The sequence below is a fragment of the Octopus bimaculoides genome, chromosome 2, assembly GCF_001194135.2.
Source record: "Octopus bimaculoides isolate UCB-OBI-ISO-001 chromosome 2, ASM119413v2, whole genome shotgun sequence".
NCBI classification, from domain to species: domain Eukaryota; kingdom Metazoa; phylum Mollusca; class Cephalopoda; order Octopoda; family Octopodidae; genus Octopus; species Octopus bimaculoides.
The window spans coordinates 162,162,237-162,182,652 of record NC_068982.1 but is presented as its reverse complement, the minus strand read 5'-3'; the positions used below and the strand labels follow the sequence as shown (position 1 = coordinate 162,182,652).

The following is a 20,416-nucleotide window of genomic DNA, read 5'->3' as shown; positions in this document are numbered from 1 at the left end:
AAGAAGAAAATAAAAAAAAAAATAATAAAATAAAAAAAAAACTGCATATAGAAGATTAAAAAAGAATGCTGTTACTATTAAAACATTCAGGAATACGAGTTAACAAAAGTCTTAGTTAAAATGAATGTTTGTTTTATTAGATGACTAGATTTCACTGAAATAATAGTAGCTGAAATGAATAGATTAACATTAGACAGATGTAAATGAAATAAATATACAAGTTTTGAGCTTTTGATTTTTAAAAGAGATGATCAAGAACAGAAAAAAAAAAATTACTAACTTTTCTTTTTAAAAATAAATTTAAATAGATAAAAAAAAAATAGTTGCCAAAAAAGAAAAAAAAACAAATTAATGGAAAAATAAAATTTAAAGATGAAGAGAACCAGCTCTAATTGAGCAAATTTTCAAAGGAAATTCATCTGTTTTTGTTGTTGTTTTTTTTTTTTATATAATTCAAACAAATAGAAGATTCCAGAGCAATGTTAATTTAGTTTCAATGATATTTTGCAACTAAATTTTAATATTTTCTTGAAAATTTTCCAAGAAACAATGATTTTTCTTATAATAATATTTTTCTGTAGTTTGATTTGAGTAAGAGGCAGGTAGAACTAAAGCCAATCCTGGATGTAGTAATATTGCCTTGGACACCACCATCATTGCTGTTGCCGTTGTCATCATCATCAGTAGTAGCAGTGAAGTGTCAACATAAACAAAACAGAAGAGATAACAGAACAACTACCAAAAGTCATCAGTGTGACCAACTCCAAGAGAACTTACTGGAGGGAAGTAGTTAAACTGCTGCAGTATTAACTCCATAACCCAACTGACTTTGGACAATGCACATATGTAGTTCGTGCCAGTTGAGACTAAAGTTAGTCATTCAGGATTAAAACTATGTGAAGTTGATGAAATCCTGATGGTTTTCTTTGCTTTGTGTATGTGTAAATATGTGTGCATGTGTGTGTGTGTGTGCCCGTGTGTGTGTGTGTGTGTGTGTGTGTGTATGTGTGTATGTGTGTGTGTGCATGTGTTTTTTTAATCAAGTTTCTTTTTGTTATTTCTTTCTTTCTTTCGTTTTTAAAGGAAGAATAACAACTGTAGCCTGGTCTATCCAAAATTATAGGCAAAGTAGATAAATTGGCCTGTAATCCAAGAGATAGCTACAGTCTGGTGAGGTATGGCTACTGTATGAACTGTGTTACACATCCGGAAAGGCAAAGTACTTACAGCTCTTTTGTCCGTTCTTTCTGATAGGCAATTGGTGATTGAAGAGCTGTAACAACAATAACAACAAGAATTTAATGATTTTTTCTTATTACAAACACAACAGAAACAAAACAAGACAAACACTGTTGAATTAGTAAGAACAATGTTAATGATATTGCCAGAAAGTACTTAATTTGAGCTGTATCCAGTTGATATGAATTTGAAACAAGTTTACTTGAGACTTAAACCAAAAGATCAGCAATATTTTTTGAAAATAACTGGAGCCAAGTAAGACCTTCTGAGGGACCAGCTATTGATGTTGATAACTATACAGTCAAAAGAATAATTAAGCATATGAAGGCAGGAAAAACAGCAGGACCATCAATGATAGCTACTGAGATGCTAAAATATTCAGCTGAGTAAGAAATACACTAATCATTCACATAGCCAATGAGGTAATAGAGGGAGGTATCATACTCAATGACTGGCATAGTAGCATCAACATCAACTGCTAGAAAGGCACTGGAGATGCTCTAGAAAGAAAGCGCAGAAGCATCAAACTGATGGACTACATTGCAACAGTAAGAGAAAGAGTTATAACATAATTAATTAGGAAGAGTATTAACTTAATCAATGCCATCTTCAACACAAGGCCACCACAGGAATTTTTTTCAGTTAAGAATAAGCCACATTAGCTAGCATTTGTAGGCTTAGAGAAACCCCTTAACAGGATACCACAGTCTGTAGTCTAATAGTTGCAAAAAAATAAAACCAAAAGAAAAACTAGCTTTAGATGAATGGCTTATGAGTACCATGCAAGCCACATATTGTGAATAAGGTGACAGTCAGCATTGAGATCAGGGAGAAATTTAGTGTGTAGGTGCCATATAAAAAGCATCCAGCTGTAAAAACCATACCAAAACAGACCTTTCCGGTGCTGGTGTCATGTAAAAAACACTCAGTTCACTCTGTAAGGTGGTTGGTGATAGGAAGGGCATCATGCTATAAAAACCATGCTAAAATAGACAGTAAAGCCTGGTGCAGTCTTCTGGTTTGCCAGCTCCTGTCAAACCATCCAACCCATGCCAGCATGGAAAATGGATGTTAAATGCTGCTGCTGATGATGTACCTATCTATCAAGGCTCAGTTTGCAGCAGCTTCCTATTTATTATAATTCTTAAAACTATAAAGGAAGAATGTAAAATCTGTTGTTTGTAGGAAGTCCTGTCTACTGGTGACCTAAAGATGATTCTGTCAATGAATTAAAGAAGAAATTCTAACTGTGGAAATCAAACCTATTACAAAGAGGTCTCAAAGTAAACAGAGCAAAGACAAATTTTTAGTTAGCAGAAAAGGTAGATAGGCACTCCTTTACTAAATGTATATTATAGATGTGCAAGAGATGCAGTGAGATCACAGGTAGATTGGTAGAGGAGAAATATTTCATATGAAGCAGATGCATAAGAGTAGTTAGTTGTAAGAACAACCATGAAATGAACTCCTTCAAATGCTTAGAACACACTCTGGAAGTTGCTGATTGTTTTTGTTACCTAGGTAACCTAATTAGCAGTGGAGCGGGGTGTTCCAAAACATAGTAGCCAGAGTAAGAAGAGAGTAGAAAAAATTCAAAGAAATATTGCTTCAGCTGGCAACAAAGGGATTCACTTAGTGACAGGTAGTTCGTTTGATACTCATGATTGATGTGCAATGTCAAATGGAAGTGAAATGTGTACTGAATGCAGAGAATGTGCAAATGCTGGAAAGAAATGAAGCAAGCATGCTTCACTGGATGTATAAATATTAGTGTGCAAGAACAACAGAGTACAAATGAACTAAGAGAAACTTTGGGCATGTGAGGAATAAGATGTCATGTGCAAGAAAGGAAAATGTGCTGGTGCAGGTATGTGATGTATATGGAGGGTAACAGTTGGGTAAAGAAATACCAAGCAATTTAAATGGAAGAATCTCATGGAAGAGGAAGGATGAGAAAGACATAGGGAAGTGTGGTGAAAGGTGAACCTCACAAATGAGATGACAAAGGACCACAACAAAGTGTGCAATACTGTGTTATAGAAGACCCATCTAACCCTTGCAAGTGAGGAAAAGTAGAAGTGATGATCATGATAATAGATATGTAGACATACACACAAAAAAAAGCTAATCAAAGATTATACATGATATAATCAAGCTAATATGGACAGAAAAAGGTGACCAGTTTATTTAAGTAATTATCATAGCCTCATGGTAACAACAAAATAATTATCGATAGATCTAGTAGGATATCATTATATTTAAATGCCTCTTTAATATTTATGACAAAAACTAAACAAAATCTCATAAAAGAAATTATTTGTAGATTTATTTAAAAATAATTTTGGCATTATAATTTCCAGAGAAAGAACTTATGTGTGCAACAACAGGTGTATTGGGATTTCAACCCAGCTGGACCTCATGAGAGCTTTGTGCTGTTAGTCCAAGCTTTTTTTCTAGAGGCTAACCATCCCTAGATTGAAGTCATGTTTTCTCTTTCACTGGGAATTAGAACTCCAAAATTGTTTTAGAGCATGTCTAGAAATATATTCTTATACAGAGACAATATATAACTCATACAATAGTTACATCGGCCTAAAACTAATAAGGAAAAATAAAATGAAGGACACTAACCAACACTACTCTTTACTGATTAATGGAAATACTAGAGATTAGTTGAAAATAAAACTATGACACGATTACATCGTCTGTGTCAATGAACAAAAGTGAACAAAGCTACATAAATAAGAGTGAACAATGTTAAGTAAACAAGCGAACAATATCAAGAAAACAGTAGTTGTCATGTCATTCTTAAACATAAAGTAAGTCTATTGTTTTTTCCAATAGCAATTTTCAGAAAGACTTCAAAATTCTTACATTGACACAAGGCCTTACAGTTATAAGGGATGAAATATTCATGCCTTTCCCAATATTATAATTAATATATTGAAGGGAAATGGCAACAACCAAGAATCAAATTTGCTGAAGACTCTCAGCAAAGTTCTTTTAAATTTTTTTTCACAGTATAAGACATTTTAAAGGTAGGAAAATAAAAAAATAAAAAATTACAAAAAGAGACTTGTTCAAATGAGCCAAATATAATTAACTTCCTCAGTAAAATACAGCAATAGTATGAAGTCAAAATAAAGCAAGGCACATCTATTTGGGGTTTCAAAATCTCTATTTTGTTCAGTACTTAGCAACTTAAATCTATTTAGAACATAAAAAAAAACAGAACACAATAAAAAAAAATCCAACAAAAGGGAAAACTCCTGGAAATTCCATTCTCTAATAGAGGTACAGAAACATACAATACGTGTGCAAAATAAGACAATTATTGCAACCTTTGTAACACTTGACTTCATCATACAAGACTGGACACAAATATTTATGACCTCTAACTAGAGTCAAACAATACAATTTGGTTTCAAATAAAATTGTGCAATATCCACAAAATAAAAGGTGCTTGTTCTGATATCAAAATAGGGAAGGTGTGTGACAAATGTTCACATGTGGACATTGGGCTGTGCTTTTATTACCCAGATTAGTTATTTGAACGGTCAGCCGGATGGTGTGAGTTTGATGTTGGCACCAGAGTGAGAGACCATGACTTGTTCTGAAGAAAGAGAGTCTATAAAAAATAAACTGACCCAGCTATGTACTTCAATAATTTTGATATTATGAAGGATATAAAAATAATAATAAAAAAAAAAATATGGCTTATGTACACATAAGATATGAATATCACCAATTGCAGTCCAAATAATCATCAGAAAATATTTGATAATGCCAACCATATTTCAATGAACTTGGAAGAAGCACACACACATACATACACAATGTTTGCTATAATGTATATGATGTAGGAAATTAAAATAATTTGAATAATTCAAAATTTGAATCTTTTACAAACAATAGAGAGCAGTCTTCAGAGTTAATGGCTTTTTACTGCTAAAAAGATTTTTTAAATGAATAGATCCATCGAATCTTCAAATATAGAATTTACTAACTTAATCTTGAATGTTAATTAATTTCTTTACAACTTGTAAAGAAATTAGGTAACAGAATAAAAAAATATATATAACAGAAAGCACAATGTGGATGATACATATATTATCTCCTGTGTTCATTTATCTATCTGCATAAATTTGATATGCTTACAGGAAGTAACCAATATCTATGGGATGCTAGATTATTGTGGGGGATAAATACAAGTCTGGAAGTTGTAAATCAGCAAATTGTATGATACATACCTCGTAGGAAATCGCCCTGCATATCTAATATAGAACGGATTTGAGCAATCCACTCATCTCTGATTTCTTCTGTAGGTGCTTGAATAATATATTTCATATTACTATCAGGTGTTCTATCGATAAGTATAAATTTTAAATCATCTCCTTCTGCATTTTCATTCATAGACATTTTATTAACCTGGAAATACATAAAATAATTTGAATAAATCATTACTGTAAATAACATAACAATCATCTCTAACATAAGCACAAGGTCAGAAATGTGAGAGGAGGGGTTAGTGTTTAAAGTGAGCTCAGTACTTGACTGATACTTTATTTTATTGACTCCTGAAGGATGAAAGACAAAATCGAAGGCACAAGGTTATACATTTCAAGGAAGGCTATAGTTGATTATATCAAGCTTAATACTTGACTGATAAATATTTTAATGATTCTGAAAGTTAAAAGGCAAAAGTGACTTTGGTATGGTTTGAATTCAAAATGTAAATAAATCAAACTAAATACTGCTCTACTGATTCTGATAATCTACCCCCTGTAAAAAGGAATTTCTTTATGATTGAGCTAAAAGTAACAGTATAAGGGGACAGTACAGGGGATGGGTTATAAAATTAGTTGGATTTATAATGGAACTATATGAAATGAAGTGGTGGTATACACAGTATACAAAATATAGCAATGTCCCATTAGGAAGACAGCCACTTAGAATCAATCAAAGACTTCCACAAATCCAAGATTACTTTGACTACAAAGGGAAAATGCTTTTTCTTAGATGTATTTCTTGGCCTGCGTTTGCCGTTCTCACCTATCTTTCAAGAAATTTACTACAGGGTAGCACTTTCCACTCTGAGTGCAATTTAAAAACAATAATTAGCTGAAGAGGAAAGCATCTGTTTTCACAATTTACTGTAATGTCCACCAAACAAAGGAAAACTTGCTGAGCAAACGAAGACTAAATGTTGGTTGATAGCCAGCTCTGCCCAACAACCTGACAACAACTGTTTGACATATATGAATGTAATGTCCCCCACACTAGCTTCATAGTGTAAAATAGATGAGATACTTTTCCCTCTGGCTAAAGTGTCAAACTATCACAGCTAACCTGATTGCTATCCCTACAAACAGTTAGGGTGGACTAAAGGAAGTGTTCTGTTTCGAAACAATAGAGCATCAGTAGGTAGTTCAATATTTTATCTGCCCAATCATTGCTATCAATAATGATTCATAGAAAATTATTGTATTATTACTTTAGCCAGTCTGAATGAAATATAATCTTTTCTTCAAATCCACTCTATGCAAATATTTACTAGGGTATACAGTTAAAGTTTAGTGGAAATAGCCATTTGGTTACAGAAGTGGATTATTTGTTGGAAGCCTGGAGTTCATATGTGGTGCTGATGTTTTGGCATATTTCTGAACAGATACTTTATTATATGCTGTCTTAGCTCACCTAATTGTCAATAACAGGTACTACATCAATATGGTTCAGCTTAGAGCTACAATCCACTGATCAGTTCAGCTACTTGTCAGATGAACGTGTTACATCAATATAGTTCAACCTCAGACCACAGTCCACTAATCAATCTACTTAGCTGACAGTGATAGATACCAGATAAATTGATTCAGTCTCTGGCCACAGTCTATCAATCACTCCAGTAACAATCAGTCACACAAAGCCTCTATGCAGTCACCTATTTATTAATTATTGTTTTTGCTAATTACAAAGATATGTAACAAGCAAATGGTGCTGTGTTTCCTACTTTATAATGTCACGGGCATTAAATCAATGTGATTCAGTCTTGACCACAGTCCTTGAATCTGTTCACCTAGCTGCCAATAATAGGTATCAATCAATATAGTTCAGTCTCATTCCTGCTTTCTTCAGTTAGTTATCTTTGCTGTTAGAATTACTAATTATGTTGATCAACAAGTAATTTACAGTTTTTATATGGTAGAAAAGAGTAAACCATTTTACTGTTTTAGAGACTATCCCTTAACCATTATATAGTCCAGATATTGTAGATATATAGCAGAAGACAGTAAACTACCTTATTGCCTTAGGGACTTACTTATTTTTATCTTTATAAAGTCAAGAAAGTAGAAAAAAACCATATCTGTCCAAGTAGAACTTGAAAACAGAAAAGTATCTAACAAACCTAATATTTAACAAATTTATAAGAAAACAAGAGAACTCAACTATTAACCATAAATATTCTGAATTGGCTCTAAATTTTTTGTTTCAAAGAATAGATTTTGTTTTAAGCTCTTATTTTGTGTGGTAATATTTCAGTCTCTCTCTGTCTCTCTCTCTCTCTCTTCAAAACACATATGGTTGGTTGGTTGTGTGTGCATGTGTGTGTGTGTGCAAGTGTTAGTAAACAAAAATCATCATTAAGATATAGATGCTTTCATGTGGCAAACTGGTCACCACAATTTCATAACCATAGCAATATTCAAAGAAATGCAACCACAGTATTACAGAAAGTAATATAGTCACAACATGAGAGACTAATTGTCTTTAGTAAAACCACCACATGCATTACACTGAGAGTAAACTAATGTACTTCAGTTATACTGATAGATATGTGACACAGCAAATACAAAACCAGGAATGACTAATCTACAATAATACAACCAGATATGTAACATAGTAATAGAAAATAAGGAGTAACTAATCAACTCTAAGAGAATAACTATTAAACGAGAGTATATCTGTTGGATGGATGGGTGCATAATTATTAAATGAATATATAACTACTATAAATACTAAGTTTTCTGCAAGAAGAGTTAAATGCCCTGTCTCTGTTAGCTCATTTACCCAGTTTGTTAGTCATACATAGTGTTTATTAATTTCTGTATTTGTTAATTACACCAGATGTGCACCAAGCAAACGGTGCCATGTTCCCTACTTTAAAATGTCACACTTCAAGTACCATCTCAGTTAATGTCAGAGGAAAAGAGCAGCTTTGTAAATTTTACATGTCGTTGGTGCTTTGTGTGTGTGTGTGTGTATGTGTGTGAGAGAAGGGGGAGGGAGGGAGACAGAGAGAGAGAGGGGGAAGAAGGAGTAAGGAGAGCGAAAGAAACAGTTGGGAAAGAGAGACAAAAAGAGAGAGAAAAGAGACTAGTTATATGATGAGGAACTAAGGTCTTAATCACTACAATGATACACAGACATAGTTCTGTCATGTAAACATTAGCTATGATAAAGAGTGGCTGTTACTTCTAGTCAAATATCTGGAATATAGTCATTTCTTGATCTGCTAGAAGTAGCAGTTAAATCTCCCTTAAATTGTATCCTACTGCCCTAAAAAAGAGACACATTGCTTAATGTAGTTCCAGATAAACTGTCTGATTAATGGATGGGATGGTCATGGTTGGAATACCTTTAGTCATAGGTCTGCTTGCTCAGGGCTGAACTTGGACTTCACATAAACAAATGTTAAAAAAAGAAAAAGAAAGGGTGGAGACATGGGAAGAGTAATGACTGATATAACCTTACCGTTACACTGTTTTTATAAATATAATTGGCATCAGAAAAACTGCCCCTTTTCTTGTCCTCAATCACTTCACTAAAAATGATGATCTGTTCAAAAAGAAACACTCGTCTTTCTCTAAATTTGGAGTGACTACCTTCTGTGACTTCACCAACCAGTAGAGTTTCCTGTGAACAGACAAATAGAACAAACTTAAGTAATACTGAACAAAGGTAGTCATCTATTTCATCAGTAAAGAAATGGAAAGATCAGTGAATTAATGAACAAATGTGTGAATTAATAAGCAAATTATGTAAAGTTAACACGATCCAGTCTAGAAATAATTTAAGACATGATGACCAATAATAATTTTTGAGGTGAGTCTTTCAAGCTATATATTCTCTGGTTGAAACATAATGAATTAGTTGCATTATGGAATTAGTACTAAGGAGAATGTCCAAGGTATGAACAATGGAATGTGAACAATCTACCATTTTGGATTTAAAAGAATTCAGTTCCAAATTCTGTGAGAATTTTCAAAAGCAACAAGCACTTAAAGGTCAGAGATGACAACAGCTGAAAGGTTGTGACTATTACAACCAAGTTGAGGACACTAGTTCAAATATATCAGTGTATGGTAAGAGCAAAGAAAATGGATATACTCAAAATCAGTTTACAACATTATTTCATGAAAAAAGTTTAAGAAATAAATTATAAATATATTTAAAAAGTTAACTAGCTGTGACAATGTAATTAGTTAATCATTGATACATAAAATGCAAGGGAAAATAATTTGTTGTCTACTCCATTTTACAAAGTCATTATATAATTTTGATGCTCACTACTATTTATTAACAAGTCAACAACAGTGCCTTTGTGTAGTTGCTCAACCTGCTAGAAACAGCCCCCCCCCCATCATATTTTTCAATATTCAAAATAGGACATGCTGAATAATGTAATTTTTGGTGCATTGTGTCTGGGGAAAAGATGGGATGGTCACTGTTGGAGTGTTTTTGATCAAAGTTCAGCTTGAACAGTGGTAAAATGGGATGAACAATAACTATTTACCAACAGGACTAGAGTGGCTCTGATAAAAATAGTTGACTATCAACAAACCATTTCAACTAACTATAAACGAACACCATTAAGAGATACAGTTCCCTTTTTATTAGTAATTTGCTGTTTGCAATACTCAGATTAAAAACTTCCTCTCCAGAAATTCTTCAATGAAGTAATAACTTATCCAGAAGAAGAAATCACTTTGAATGAATGCTACAAAATTGGCAATAATCTGCAGCAAATTCTAACATCTGGCAACAGAGGTGGAATTTAAGAGAAATGGACAAAGAATAAAGAAAGGAACAGAAAAGAGAGAAATAAAAATACTCACCTGAAGCAATAACTTTCCTTGTGCAGTTAATTTACCCTGTATCAAAGACAAGAGCATAGTATATTTAGGTTTATTAATTATGCCTAACTATCTCATTAATATATCAAAGTATCACATCATCTCATTAACAACAGTTTACTGATGCTTCTTTTAATGTTTTATAAACATTTTAATAGGTTGCTGTAGCTAATTTGATGGAACAATTGTTTTAAATGCTAGATGGATGCTATTTCTAATGATTGTCAAATGAGAAGTAAGAGTAGAACCTTATCTGTTTTATGTAAGCAAACAGACTCATAGAGTGTCTTGATAGGGGTGCGTTAAATTGACAGCAATAAGATTTGAACTTATGACCAGGTGTCAGTAGTTCAGCACCACAACATTTTATCAACTGTGCCTTTACTGATGGGAGAAAAAATTTCTACGAAATCTTTCTTACTTTCCACCATCTACAAATTTATACAAAGAATTAATATGAAATAATTAGGAGGAGAATAAAGAAATCTTTCAGGCTTTGAGATAAATTCCACTCCTGTGAAAAGCTGCTTCAATCATTGGAACGATAAAAAAAGGAAATATTAAAGTGATGAAGACAGAAACTTACATCAAACCCTTGTAGGCGGCCAACCTGCATCATATCATTTGCAGCTTTTGGTACAACACACATCACAGTCACAGCCTTCTGTATGTCAGCAGTATCCAAACCAGCTTTCTGAGTATGTGTTAAAATATCCTGTTGGAAAGAAATTTTGTAGAATAATTTTACATTCAATGAAAATTCCCCACAAAACAAGTTATCCTTTACCAGATTGCCGAAAAAGAATTTTAAAAATGAAGCCAGTTATCAATGATTAAAACTGCATAAAGACTCCTAAAAGCTATAAAACTAGTTAGTTATATCAATATGTTATCTCTTTTAATATAGTCTCTCTAATTGAATCTCTCTTCTCCATTAACTTAACACAATAAACAAATTAGACAGACAATATTAAATCTCCTAAACAAATTAGACAGACAATATTAAATCTTCTAAACAAATTAGACAGACAATATTAAATCTTCTAAACAAATTAGACAGACAATATTAAATCTTCTATCAAAAATTTGTGAAATATTTAACAGATCTTTACAGATGATAAAACAATGAAATTCAGAAGATATTTTCAACAAACCTTTAATAAAAGCTGATATTTCATAATTCTTTGAACAGGTTTGATAAGCAGGTCTTGAAGCTGAAGTCGATGACCTAATTTTTGTCTGATGTCCTAGAAGTATTGAAAAGAATCGGTCAATTATCACAAAAATAGAAATTAATCAAATTGGAAAATTCAGCTTATAAATAGAAAATTATTATTTCTAAATCTCTGAACGAGAGACATTCAGTAACAGTACTCTAGAGTAAAGATTCGTGTGCCGTATAGCCAGCCGAAGATGATTTTCCTGAGACTAAATAACAGTAACAATCATCCTAACCAGGACTGCCACATTATGTTGGCAAATAATCTTTACTCAGTTTATTAAGTTACACAAGATTCATCTTCTCTATTAAAACCCTTTTTAGTACAGGATAACTGATACTGCTTTTGTTTCTATGATGCAAACTCTTGTTTTAAAGCAATAAAATTTAAGAGAATATTTAATATTTTTTGCTTATCTTCCTTCTTTACACTATCTGTTTTTATATATTACTTTCATATACAGTCACACAGATACACACTCTCTTTCCTCAAAACACACTGTTGTGGTAAAGTGCTATCTATGATCAATAATTATTTCATGTACAGAAGTGGACAAAATGATTTTCCCCCTTTTCTGCCTTCTTCCCTACCAAATTATAATCACTGTTAACAAATAATCTTAATGTCAATAATAACATGTTGTTACTATAAAAATATAATAGAGTGAAAGTATGAAAAAAGTTTTACCTCAAAAAATGAATCTATATATTCTGCAACTAAAAAATCAGATTTTGGTTTGTTTTCACAATATTTTACATACATATACAACCGTCTTTCCTGAAATATAAAATAAAAATTTATAGATATAATCTGAAAGAATTGCTTTAAAATTATTAAAAATTTTGATATTTCCAGCCTTGATTTTGCAGGTTAAAATAAACTTAAGAATATACAGACCGACAACAAAACATTATATATTATATAGATCAAATGATACACTATATACAATATTTAGATTGAAAGACATACTGTATATGGTTTGATGCCAATTTGTTGAAAACAGTTGCTTGGAAAAACAATTATTTGAACTGATAATTGCTTGAATCAATAATTAATTTAATTATAGCAAATATTTTAAATACAGAAAATAAGTTCTAGGAAAAAAGTTTTAGTGTCACATTTTATTTAAATATTTTTACAGTCTCTTCACAGCCTTTATTATAGTGTTGGCTTAAAATCTATGGTAACTGAATTAATATATAAACATGATGTTGATGATTTTTACTGTACACAGAAATTAGTAGGACTATTGGGGATTTGCTGTTGCTGTGCTTGAGAAGACACATCCATCTCAATGTAAATGAGATCCTACAGCATTGTTTATCTCTATATACTTACTGGGCCCTGCTCCTGCACCCCTTCAAATGTTTCCTCACCCCTCATCTTCCCAACACTCATCCCTCTACTCTTCTAGCTATGGCACAATTCAGGTGTATATGTATCACATGAGAGCAGAATCTGCACATCACTCAAACAATAATAAAATTGGCAAAAATAGATTATATAAGAGAAATATTACATGGCTTAAATCTGTTTTGGAATTAATTTAGTTTTGGATATTTCTGGAATCTTAAGGCTTTGGAAGGTTAAACATCAATAATCCCTCACCATATCATGGTTCACCTATTGCACACTTGGTACATCATGGATTTTTCTGGCTAATATATGTAAATTTATATCGCGGACTCCTCAGTATATCTGGGTTTCTGCAGCCGATAGGTATTTATATGTTTTTAGATTTTAATTATTTCTGTGGAAGGTTTTGGAACGTAACACCCACGATAGTCGAGGGATTACTGTATAGTAAAATCTTTGATACACTGGGAAGTTCATACATTTTACCACACCTAAGTTAGCTGAAAATATTGCAGCTATTAACAATAGGAAATTAAATAGTATTAGTAATGAAAAACATGATGTTAATCTTTCATATAGCAAGTACAATACTCAATCCTTTGGGAATGATATACCTCTATCTGGTATAAATAACACTTGCACTTTAGAGTCCCCTTTCAGCTATAACAATAATACTAATGCAGTATACAATATCTCTTCAGATAATACACCTAACAGTATGTGTAATTATAGGGATCAAAATAGATGCCTTTAAATAAACAATGTCTTAGAAGTATTTAGTGTATAACTGTTTTGAATTTAGATCACATAAACATATACTTACATAAACATATACATTGCTTTAGTAACAAAAGAAAGACCTGAGTACCTCACTAGATAAATTTATCTGGGATCTCAAAGAGAGAAATATTAACTCAATTTTGTAGTCAATTATACATACTGCATTTCCATACAAAAGGAGTGGGTATAGTTGTAATTTATGTTCTATGGAAGCACTTAAAATTATCAGGTGTAGGGCAGTTCTAATTAATAAGGGTTTTGAATTATTGACCTGTTGTTCCCACCAATTCAATAAAACTTTATTGAAATTCCATTTAGCTAACTCACTTAGTTTTAATAAGAATTAAAAATAACATTCTTATTCTTTGTGTTACTCCAGTTCTTATCACAAATGATTCCATATAAAATGTTCTCACCATCTTAATTTCCAACTTAAAATTTTTCTTGAATAGCTAATTTTTTATTTTTTAACTAATAATTTTATTTAATTTCAGATCTAATTCATCTAATAATATCAAACCATAATTCTAGTAGTAGCCTTACAACTGTATTCTGTACTGTTATTCTAATTAGCTGTTTTCATCCTTTAAATCTTATCTGTCCTGATTTTCTCTTTATATTTTTCTTCCTCTTATTAATGGCACTTTTTAGAATATATTAGTAAACTCTCACCTCTTTCAACTTCTCCATCATATTTTCTTAGTCTACTTATCTCTCCACTAGTATACATGCATACAATAAATTTTTAGTTCCCTAAATATGGAAGTTTACAATAGCTCCAATGAATGGGAACTAAGATGATACTTTGTCTTCACAGTTGCTCCATTTGAGTGTCTCCCTGATAGTGCAATAACTTACTATTTAATTCATTACTATGATCTTATAAGCAGCTTGTTTTCTCATATTTGTTTAACCAATATCAGCTACATATGTTAGTATTACATTTACACCAAGAATGACAGAGATGGTTGGTGGAAAATTTCATTTAATATTATATGAGTTTACATAACTTTTTTCATTGATGTAAAATTTCCACTAAATAGCAAAACAACTGTAACTGATTAATAACTGCATTACTCTCATCTGCATTCTTCTAGAAATATCAAACAATACATACCAGATATATAGATACAACTAAACACTTGATACAATATAAAATCGTAATTAAACAGTTCTCTCAATACTTCTTAGTTTAATAGAGTGTTCCAGTTTATTAGACTCTTCTTACCTATTGAAGTGATCATGTATCTTGTGAAATGAATACAGCAGTATATAATGATGCTTACTATGTAATGTTGACATGTATGAATGTATACCTCCGCAGGTACAAATTAAAATAAACTCGAAGCATGTTAATCTTGAAACAAATTAGAATAACCTTGAAGCAAACTAAAATTACCACTGAGCAAATTAAATAGCAGATAATGAGATAAAACAACAGATGTCTATATCTTAAATTGTTAGGTCTTATGCTATTTTGTTTCAAGCTTGAATTCATTTCATCATTTGACTTAGGTTTTCAATGCTGTGTTTACTTACAGTTGATGAAAGCCAGTCTCAGAGCAAGATAGCTTATCTCAAGTTACAAGTACTGTGTCAAACAGGGAAGCAAGTGGGTGTGGGGCATACAAGAAGCTTGCACTTGAAACTTGTATGCATGTACTGTCTGCTACTGAATGAGAAGACTGGGACTCTATTGCTATTGTACATGGTTTTAAGACAATAGCATATAATTGGGTAAGTAGAGACTGTGTACCATATTTGTATTGCAGAGCTGTCCATAACAAAGTCCAGAAGATTGAACATGAAAATACTGAGTCACTCGAGTGATTTAAATGAATGCCAACAATTAACATTTACATTCAATGTAAGGACTGACTGCATCTCAACAATCTATACAGTAAGACATCTTGACTGAAGAATGATTTCACTGAAACAGTTGTATTTATGATAACAGTAGCTGTGTTATGTATTTCCAAAATAGATTATTCTTACGAAGGTTTAAAATTGAACTGTAATTTATTACTCATTAGATAAAGACATCAAAAGTCTGATGGTGCCATTTTAATTTACTTTGAGCTTAATTAAACTTGCTTTAAGTGTATTTAATTTGTACTTGGAAAAGTATAATTCAATAATATCCAGTATTGTTTACTATGTACTGTTAATAGATATTAGAATAGTGTATAGTATTGTTTACTTGTCTACTGTAACTAGTAACTAGTAACTAGTACAGTAGTATAATGTAGGTTATTTCTGCACTGTCAGTAGTACACTAATATGTTGAAACTAGTATTCCTGTACTGCTTGTAGAAACTAGTACAGTAGTATTCTTTGCTTCTCTAGAGATGATAGTGACTAGTGCAATAGTAATTATGTAGTGATGTTTACTGATGCCAAGTTGACTGATAGTACTGTGGTATACAGTAATATTTACTTCTGTACTGTTGGTAGAAACTAGCACAATAGTATAAAGTTTACTGAAACACTGTTGATAACTAGAAAAAGTATCCTTCAAATGTAGATAACTTATTACCATATTAATTACTAGTAACTGTGAATTAGTAACAAAGAGTTAAAGATACTCACATATCTTACAAACACAGATCCTAACTTATCAGGTTCTTCTATACATTTTTCTAATTCAGGTTGAAATATTCTGAAAAGAAAAATAAATAAATAAAAAAATAACACACAGTGGATAAACAATATAAAAAAAAAGACTGATGAAACTAATGAAAGAAAGCAGAGGGGGGGGAGAGAGAGAGAGAGAGAGAGAGAGAGAGAGAGAGAGAGAGAGAGAGAGAGAGAGAGAGAGAGAGAGAGAGAGAGAGAGAGAGAGTCTGTGTTTATACTGGCAAATGTCAGCTCAATAAAGTTCAGAAGCAGGAATATTTATTGTGTTGCAAGGATCTGAAAATTGTATGTTGCTATTTAGCCACAGGTAACTTTGATCATGCAGAAATATAATCAAGGATATTCCAAATGTTGACCATTCTGTCTTTTTCCCAAGCACACATTATCCATTGTGTTCTCACTTTTCTAAGATAATAAAGTGTGATCTGAGGATTTGCCTGCTATTTCTAGTAGGTCAAGCAACTCCACACAGACTTCTTCTCACTGAGAGTTCTATTGTTTCAGTTAGTGACTCTTTGTTATTTTCTAGAGAAGAGATCTGCTACAAGAATTCTACTTCACCTCATCTTACACTACTTGACATTTTAATCACTTTATTAACATTAATTTTGCATGTGAATATTTGGTGGCATCTGGATTATCCAACCCCTATCCTGGCGCATTAACAACAATGTATGTGTGTATGTGTGTGTGAGTGGCTATATATATATGAGAGAGAGAGACGTGGCCATCAGACAACTCCCTTCTCCAAAATAGTACTGTGGCAGTCAAATGCAGTCAACCCACTCTATGAAGGGCAGCCATGGCATATGTGCAGAGGAGGCGGGTACTGTCAAATAAACCGAGTAATAGTTGTTGACAAATTTGCAGCTGCAATATGATATATAATAATTATTTCCAAAGAATGAATTAGCAAGCAATTTAGAGTTTGCTCACATGAATGAGTCATATGAATTGGAGGATCATTACCTACATAACTAATTGCAAATTTCAACACTCCATAAATAACTATACTCTGGTGCAATACTGAGTACATTTTATTTGTAAATTTACACACACACACACACACACACACATGTAAGTATGTATAAGAATATACTTGCAAGTGTGTGGATGTGAATGAGTGTGAGTATGAATTTGAGAGTGATTAAGTGAATGTAGGTATGTGTGTGGATGTGTGTGTATATCAATCTATGAATGTGTGAATGTGCATGTATGTGTAGTTAAATATCAGTTTGAGAGAGGATCTAAAGATAACCTGATACTTACTCTCGATGCCAATCATATATCTGATGAATATTACCAAATATAATCTTATCCTTTCCTTCCATGCCGTCTCTCAATGGATTCTCTTTTAGGTAGCCCATGTAGCCCTGAATACAACAGAAATTTATTACATAAAACTGTCATATCGGAATACAAACATGATGATTATGATGATAACGATGAGAATAATGATAGCAATACAGATGAAATAATATGCAATGAAAGTACGTTCAGAAAATCTGACAAACTGAATAGTTTACAACAAAAGATAAACAATATAGGATGAGTCACAAACTAAATGACAAACTAAATGTAAGTCATTGATACCATATAAAGTTGCAGCAAGACCTTCCTCAACAAACTATTTGACTAGCTAACTGAAAACCCGTAAGCACCAAGGCAATTTTCAATAATTTACCAATATATATATATATATATATATATATATATGCCACCACACTCATGCCAGTAACACATAAAAAGCACCCAGCACACTCTGTAAAGTGGTTGGCGTTAGGAAGGGCATCTAGCCATAGAAACCATGCCAAAACAGACAATTGGAGCTTGGACAGCTCTCCAGCTCCTTTCAAACCATCCATGGAAAACAGATGTTAAACGATGATATATATATATATATATATATATATATATATATATATATATATATATGGGGAGAATTCACGAAAATACAACAGACGAAGACAGGTGGTGTATTTTTTGTTGCTTGCATGGCTCAGATAGAATTTGTTGAGGCATATTTTTTATTGCTGGATGCCTTTCAAGTCACCAACCCTCACTTGTTTCCAAGCAAGGTAATATTTCCCTATAGTTGGACATGCTTTCACAGAAAACTGGAAACGAACAACACTGCTTGTATGATGGTGAAGCTTGCTTACAACTACTGCACAATGTCAAGTCAAAGAGACACACACACACACACACATGCACACCGGGCTTCCTTCAGCTCCTGTTTACCAAATCTACCTACAGGGCTTCAATAAAAGACTATTGTCCAAGGTGTCATGCAGTGGGATTGAATCGAAAATCACGTGGTTGGAAAGCAAGCTTCTTAACCACAACATACACAAATCCAAGATGCACTATATCAGAATAAAAAATGGGATTATCACAAATAGAATTATTTCAGTGGTTGTAGTGGTAGTGAGGGTGATGGTTAAGCTGGTAAATTTTATTAGAAACAACAGAAATTGTTTACACTTAACCATGTGTTGGTGTGGAACTAAGTAATTAATCTAAGAATGGTATTTAAATCCAGTTCAAACCTGACACAGTTATCAACAGCCCTTCTGCTTTGGCTATTCACTTACATGTCAGATAGACCTAAATACAATGACTTGCATCAGGATTGACCTGGTGCTCAACAACAACCTTAAGGCCAGACATAGTGATATAACAATGACAAATTTTCCAATACCTATAGTTGCTTTACCCAAACGTATATCTACCAGAATGTTCTACAGTCAAAAATGTGCATCTATTTAACACAGGATGTTAACTAATTGTATATAGCTACCATCTCAAATGACAGTTACATACACAATCTCCCCATGTACATGTAGAGTTCATTTTATATTAAAGTTGACAGATACATTCTCAATGTTTAATATGAACTTACCTCAATAATAAGACCAAGGTCTTTAACATAATCCTTCTCAGTTTCAACCAACTCTTTTATCACATAACTGAAAAGAGAAACAAGTATTGTTACTGAAGGCTATATCAATGACGAATGAGTGAACAGCAGTTAAATCTTTCTCAAATCACACATACTCTTTGTCTTCAAAGAAAAAGAAATGGAATGAGAAAGTAGGTATAATGTAATCTGAGACAATAGACTGGATGGTTATGGCAAGAAAGCCTTTGACCACAGGTCTACTCAATCAACATTCCACATGTTACAAGTTTATATAGATACACATTGCTGGAAATAAAACCAAAAGATGGAGTTGGGTCCAGACTTACACACCAAAACAAACTGAAGGTTTTTGAAGGTGGTGATGGTTGCAGTGATGTTTGTGATGGCTGTGGTGTTTGTTTTATGATAATGATGTGGTGGTTCTGGTTGATGATAATTGTAATGATAATGGTGGTTGTAGTGGTAGTGAGAGTGGTGGTTAAGCTGATAAATTTTATTAGAAACAACAGAAATTGCTTATACTTAACCATGTGTTGATGTGGAACTAAATAATTAATCTGAGAATGGTATTTAAATCCAGTTCAAACCTAACACAGTTATCAATAGCCTTACAGCTTTGGCTATCCACTTGCATGTCAGATAGACCTAAATACAATGACCAGTTATGGCTTCATTTCTTCTGATGAGCTAAAGAGGAGTTAAGAAGTAGAGAGATAACATGTATGACTTGGATTAAAACAGCATGATATCACTAAGTATCAACAACAGCAGTTCCACTGACTATGTTTCAAATCTCTTTACATTTTTTTTAATGATTTGTTCTTGAAGAAAGAGCTTTGCTAATGACATTTGCAGGCCCTTCAAGAACAAGGAGACTGAATTTGTTAATGTTCCTCTTGAACAGCCCCCAGTTTACAATTGTAGGAGAAACATGAAGAAGAAGAAGAAAATTCCAAAGGGGCTGATGTGTTGCAGTGGAAGACAAAAAAAAAATAGTTGATGTGAGGCTTGAGAAGATCATGGATAAAATACAAGTCAGCTCTAAAGAGTTATAATTATAAAACACATTTTATATATAAGTCTGGAGGGAAGGCAATGTTTGGGCTTCTGAAACTGTGAGTATATGGAGG

The 20,416-nt window shown here is 32.6% G+C and overlaps 1 protein-coding gene across 7 annotated transcripts in view; it reads right to left on the bottom strand.

Moving 5' to 3' along the window:
* Positions 1–20,416, bottom strand: part of LOC106875262 (kalirin) — a 551,716-nt gene that overhangs the window by 108,034 nt on the left and 423,266 nt on the right. For all 7 annotated transcript variants that reach the window (XM_052965684.1, XM_052965687.1, XM_052965686.1 and 4 more), the window contains 10 exons: positions 19,266–19,332; positions 17,633–17,736; positions 16,316–16,385; positions 12,278–12,367; positions 11,525–11,617; positions 10,957–11,085; positions 10,353–10,388; positions 8,989–9,150; positions 5,490–5,667; positions 1,228–1,273 (listed from right to left, as the gene is read on the bottom strand). In XM_052965684.1, coding sequence (XP_052821644.1) covers positions 1,228–1,273; positions 5,490–5,667; positions 8,989–9,150; positions 10,353–10,388; positions 10,957–11,085; positions 11,525–11,617; positions 12,278–12,367; positions 16,316–16,385; positions 17,633–17,736; positions 19,266–19,332 — 975 coding nt within the window. The remainder of the gene's footprint in view (positions 1–1,227; positions 1,274–5,489; positions 5,668–8,988; positions 9,151–10,352; positions 10,389–10,956; positions 11,086–11,524; positions 11,618–12,277; positions 12,368–16,315; positions 16,386–17,632; positions 17,737–19,265; positions 19,333–20,416) is intronic.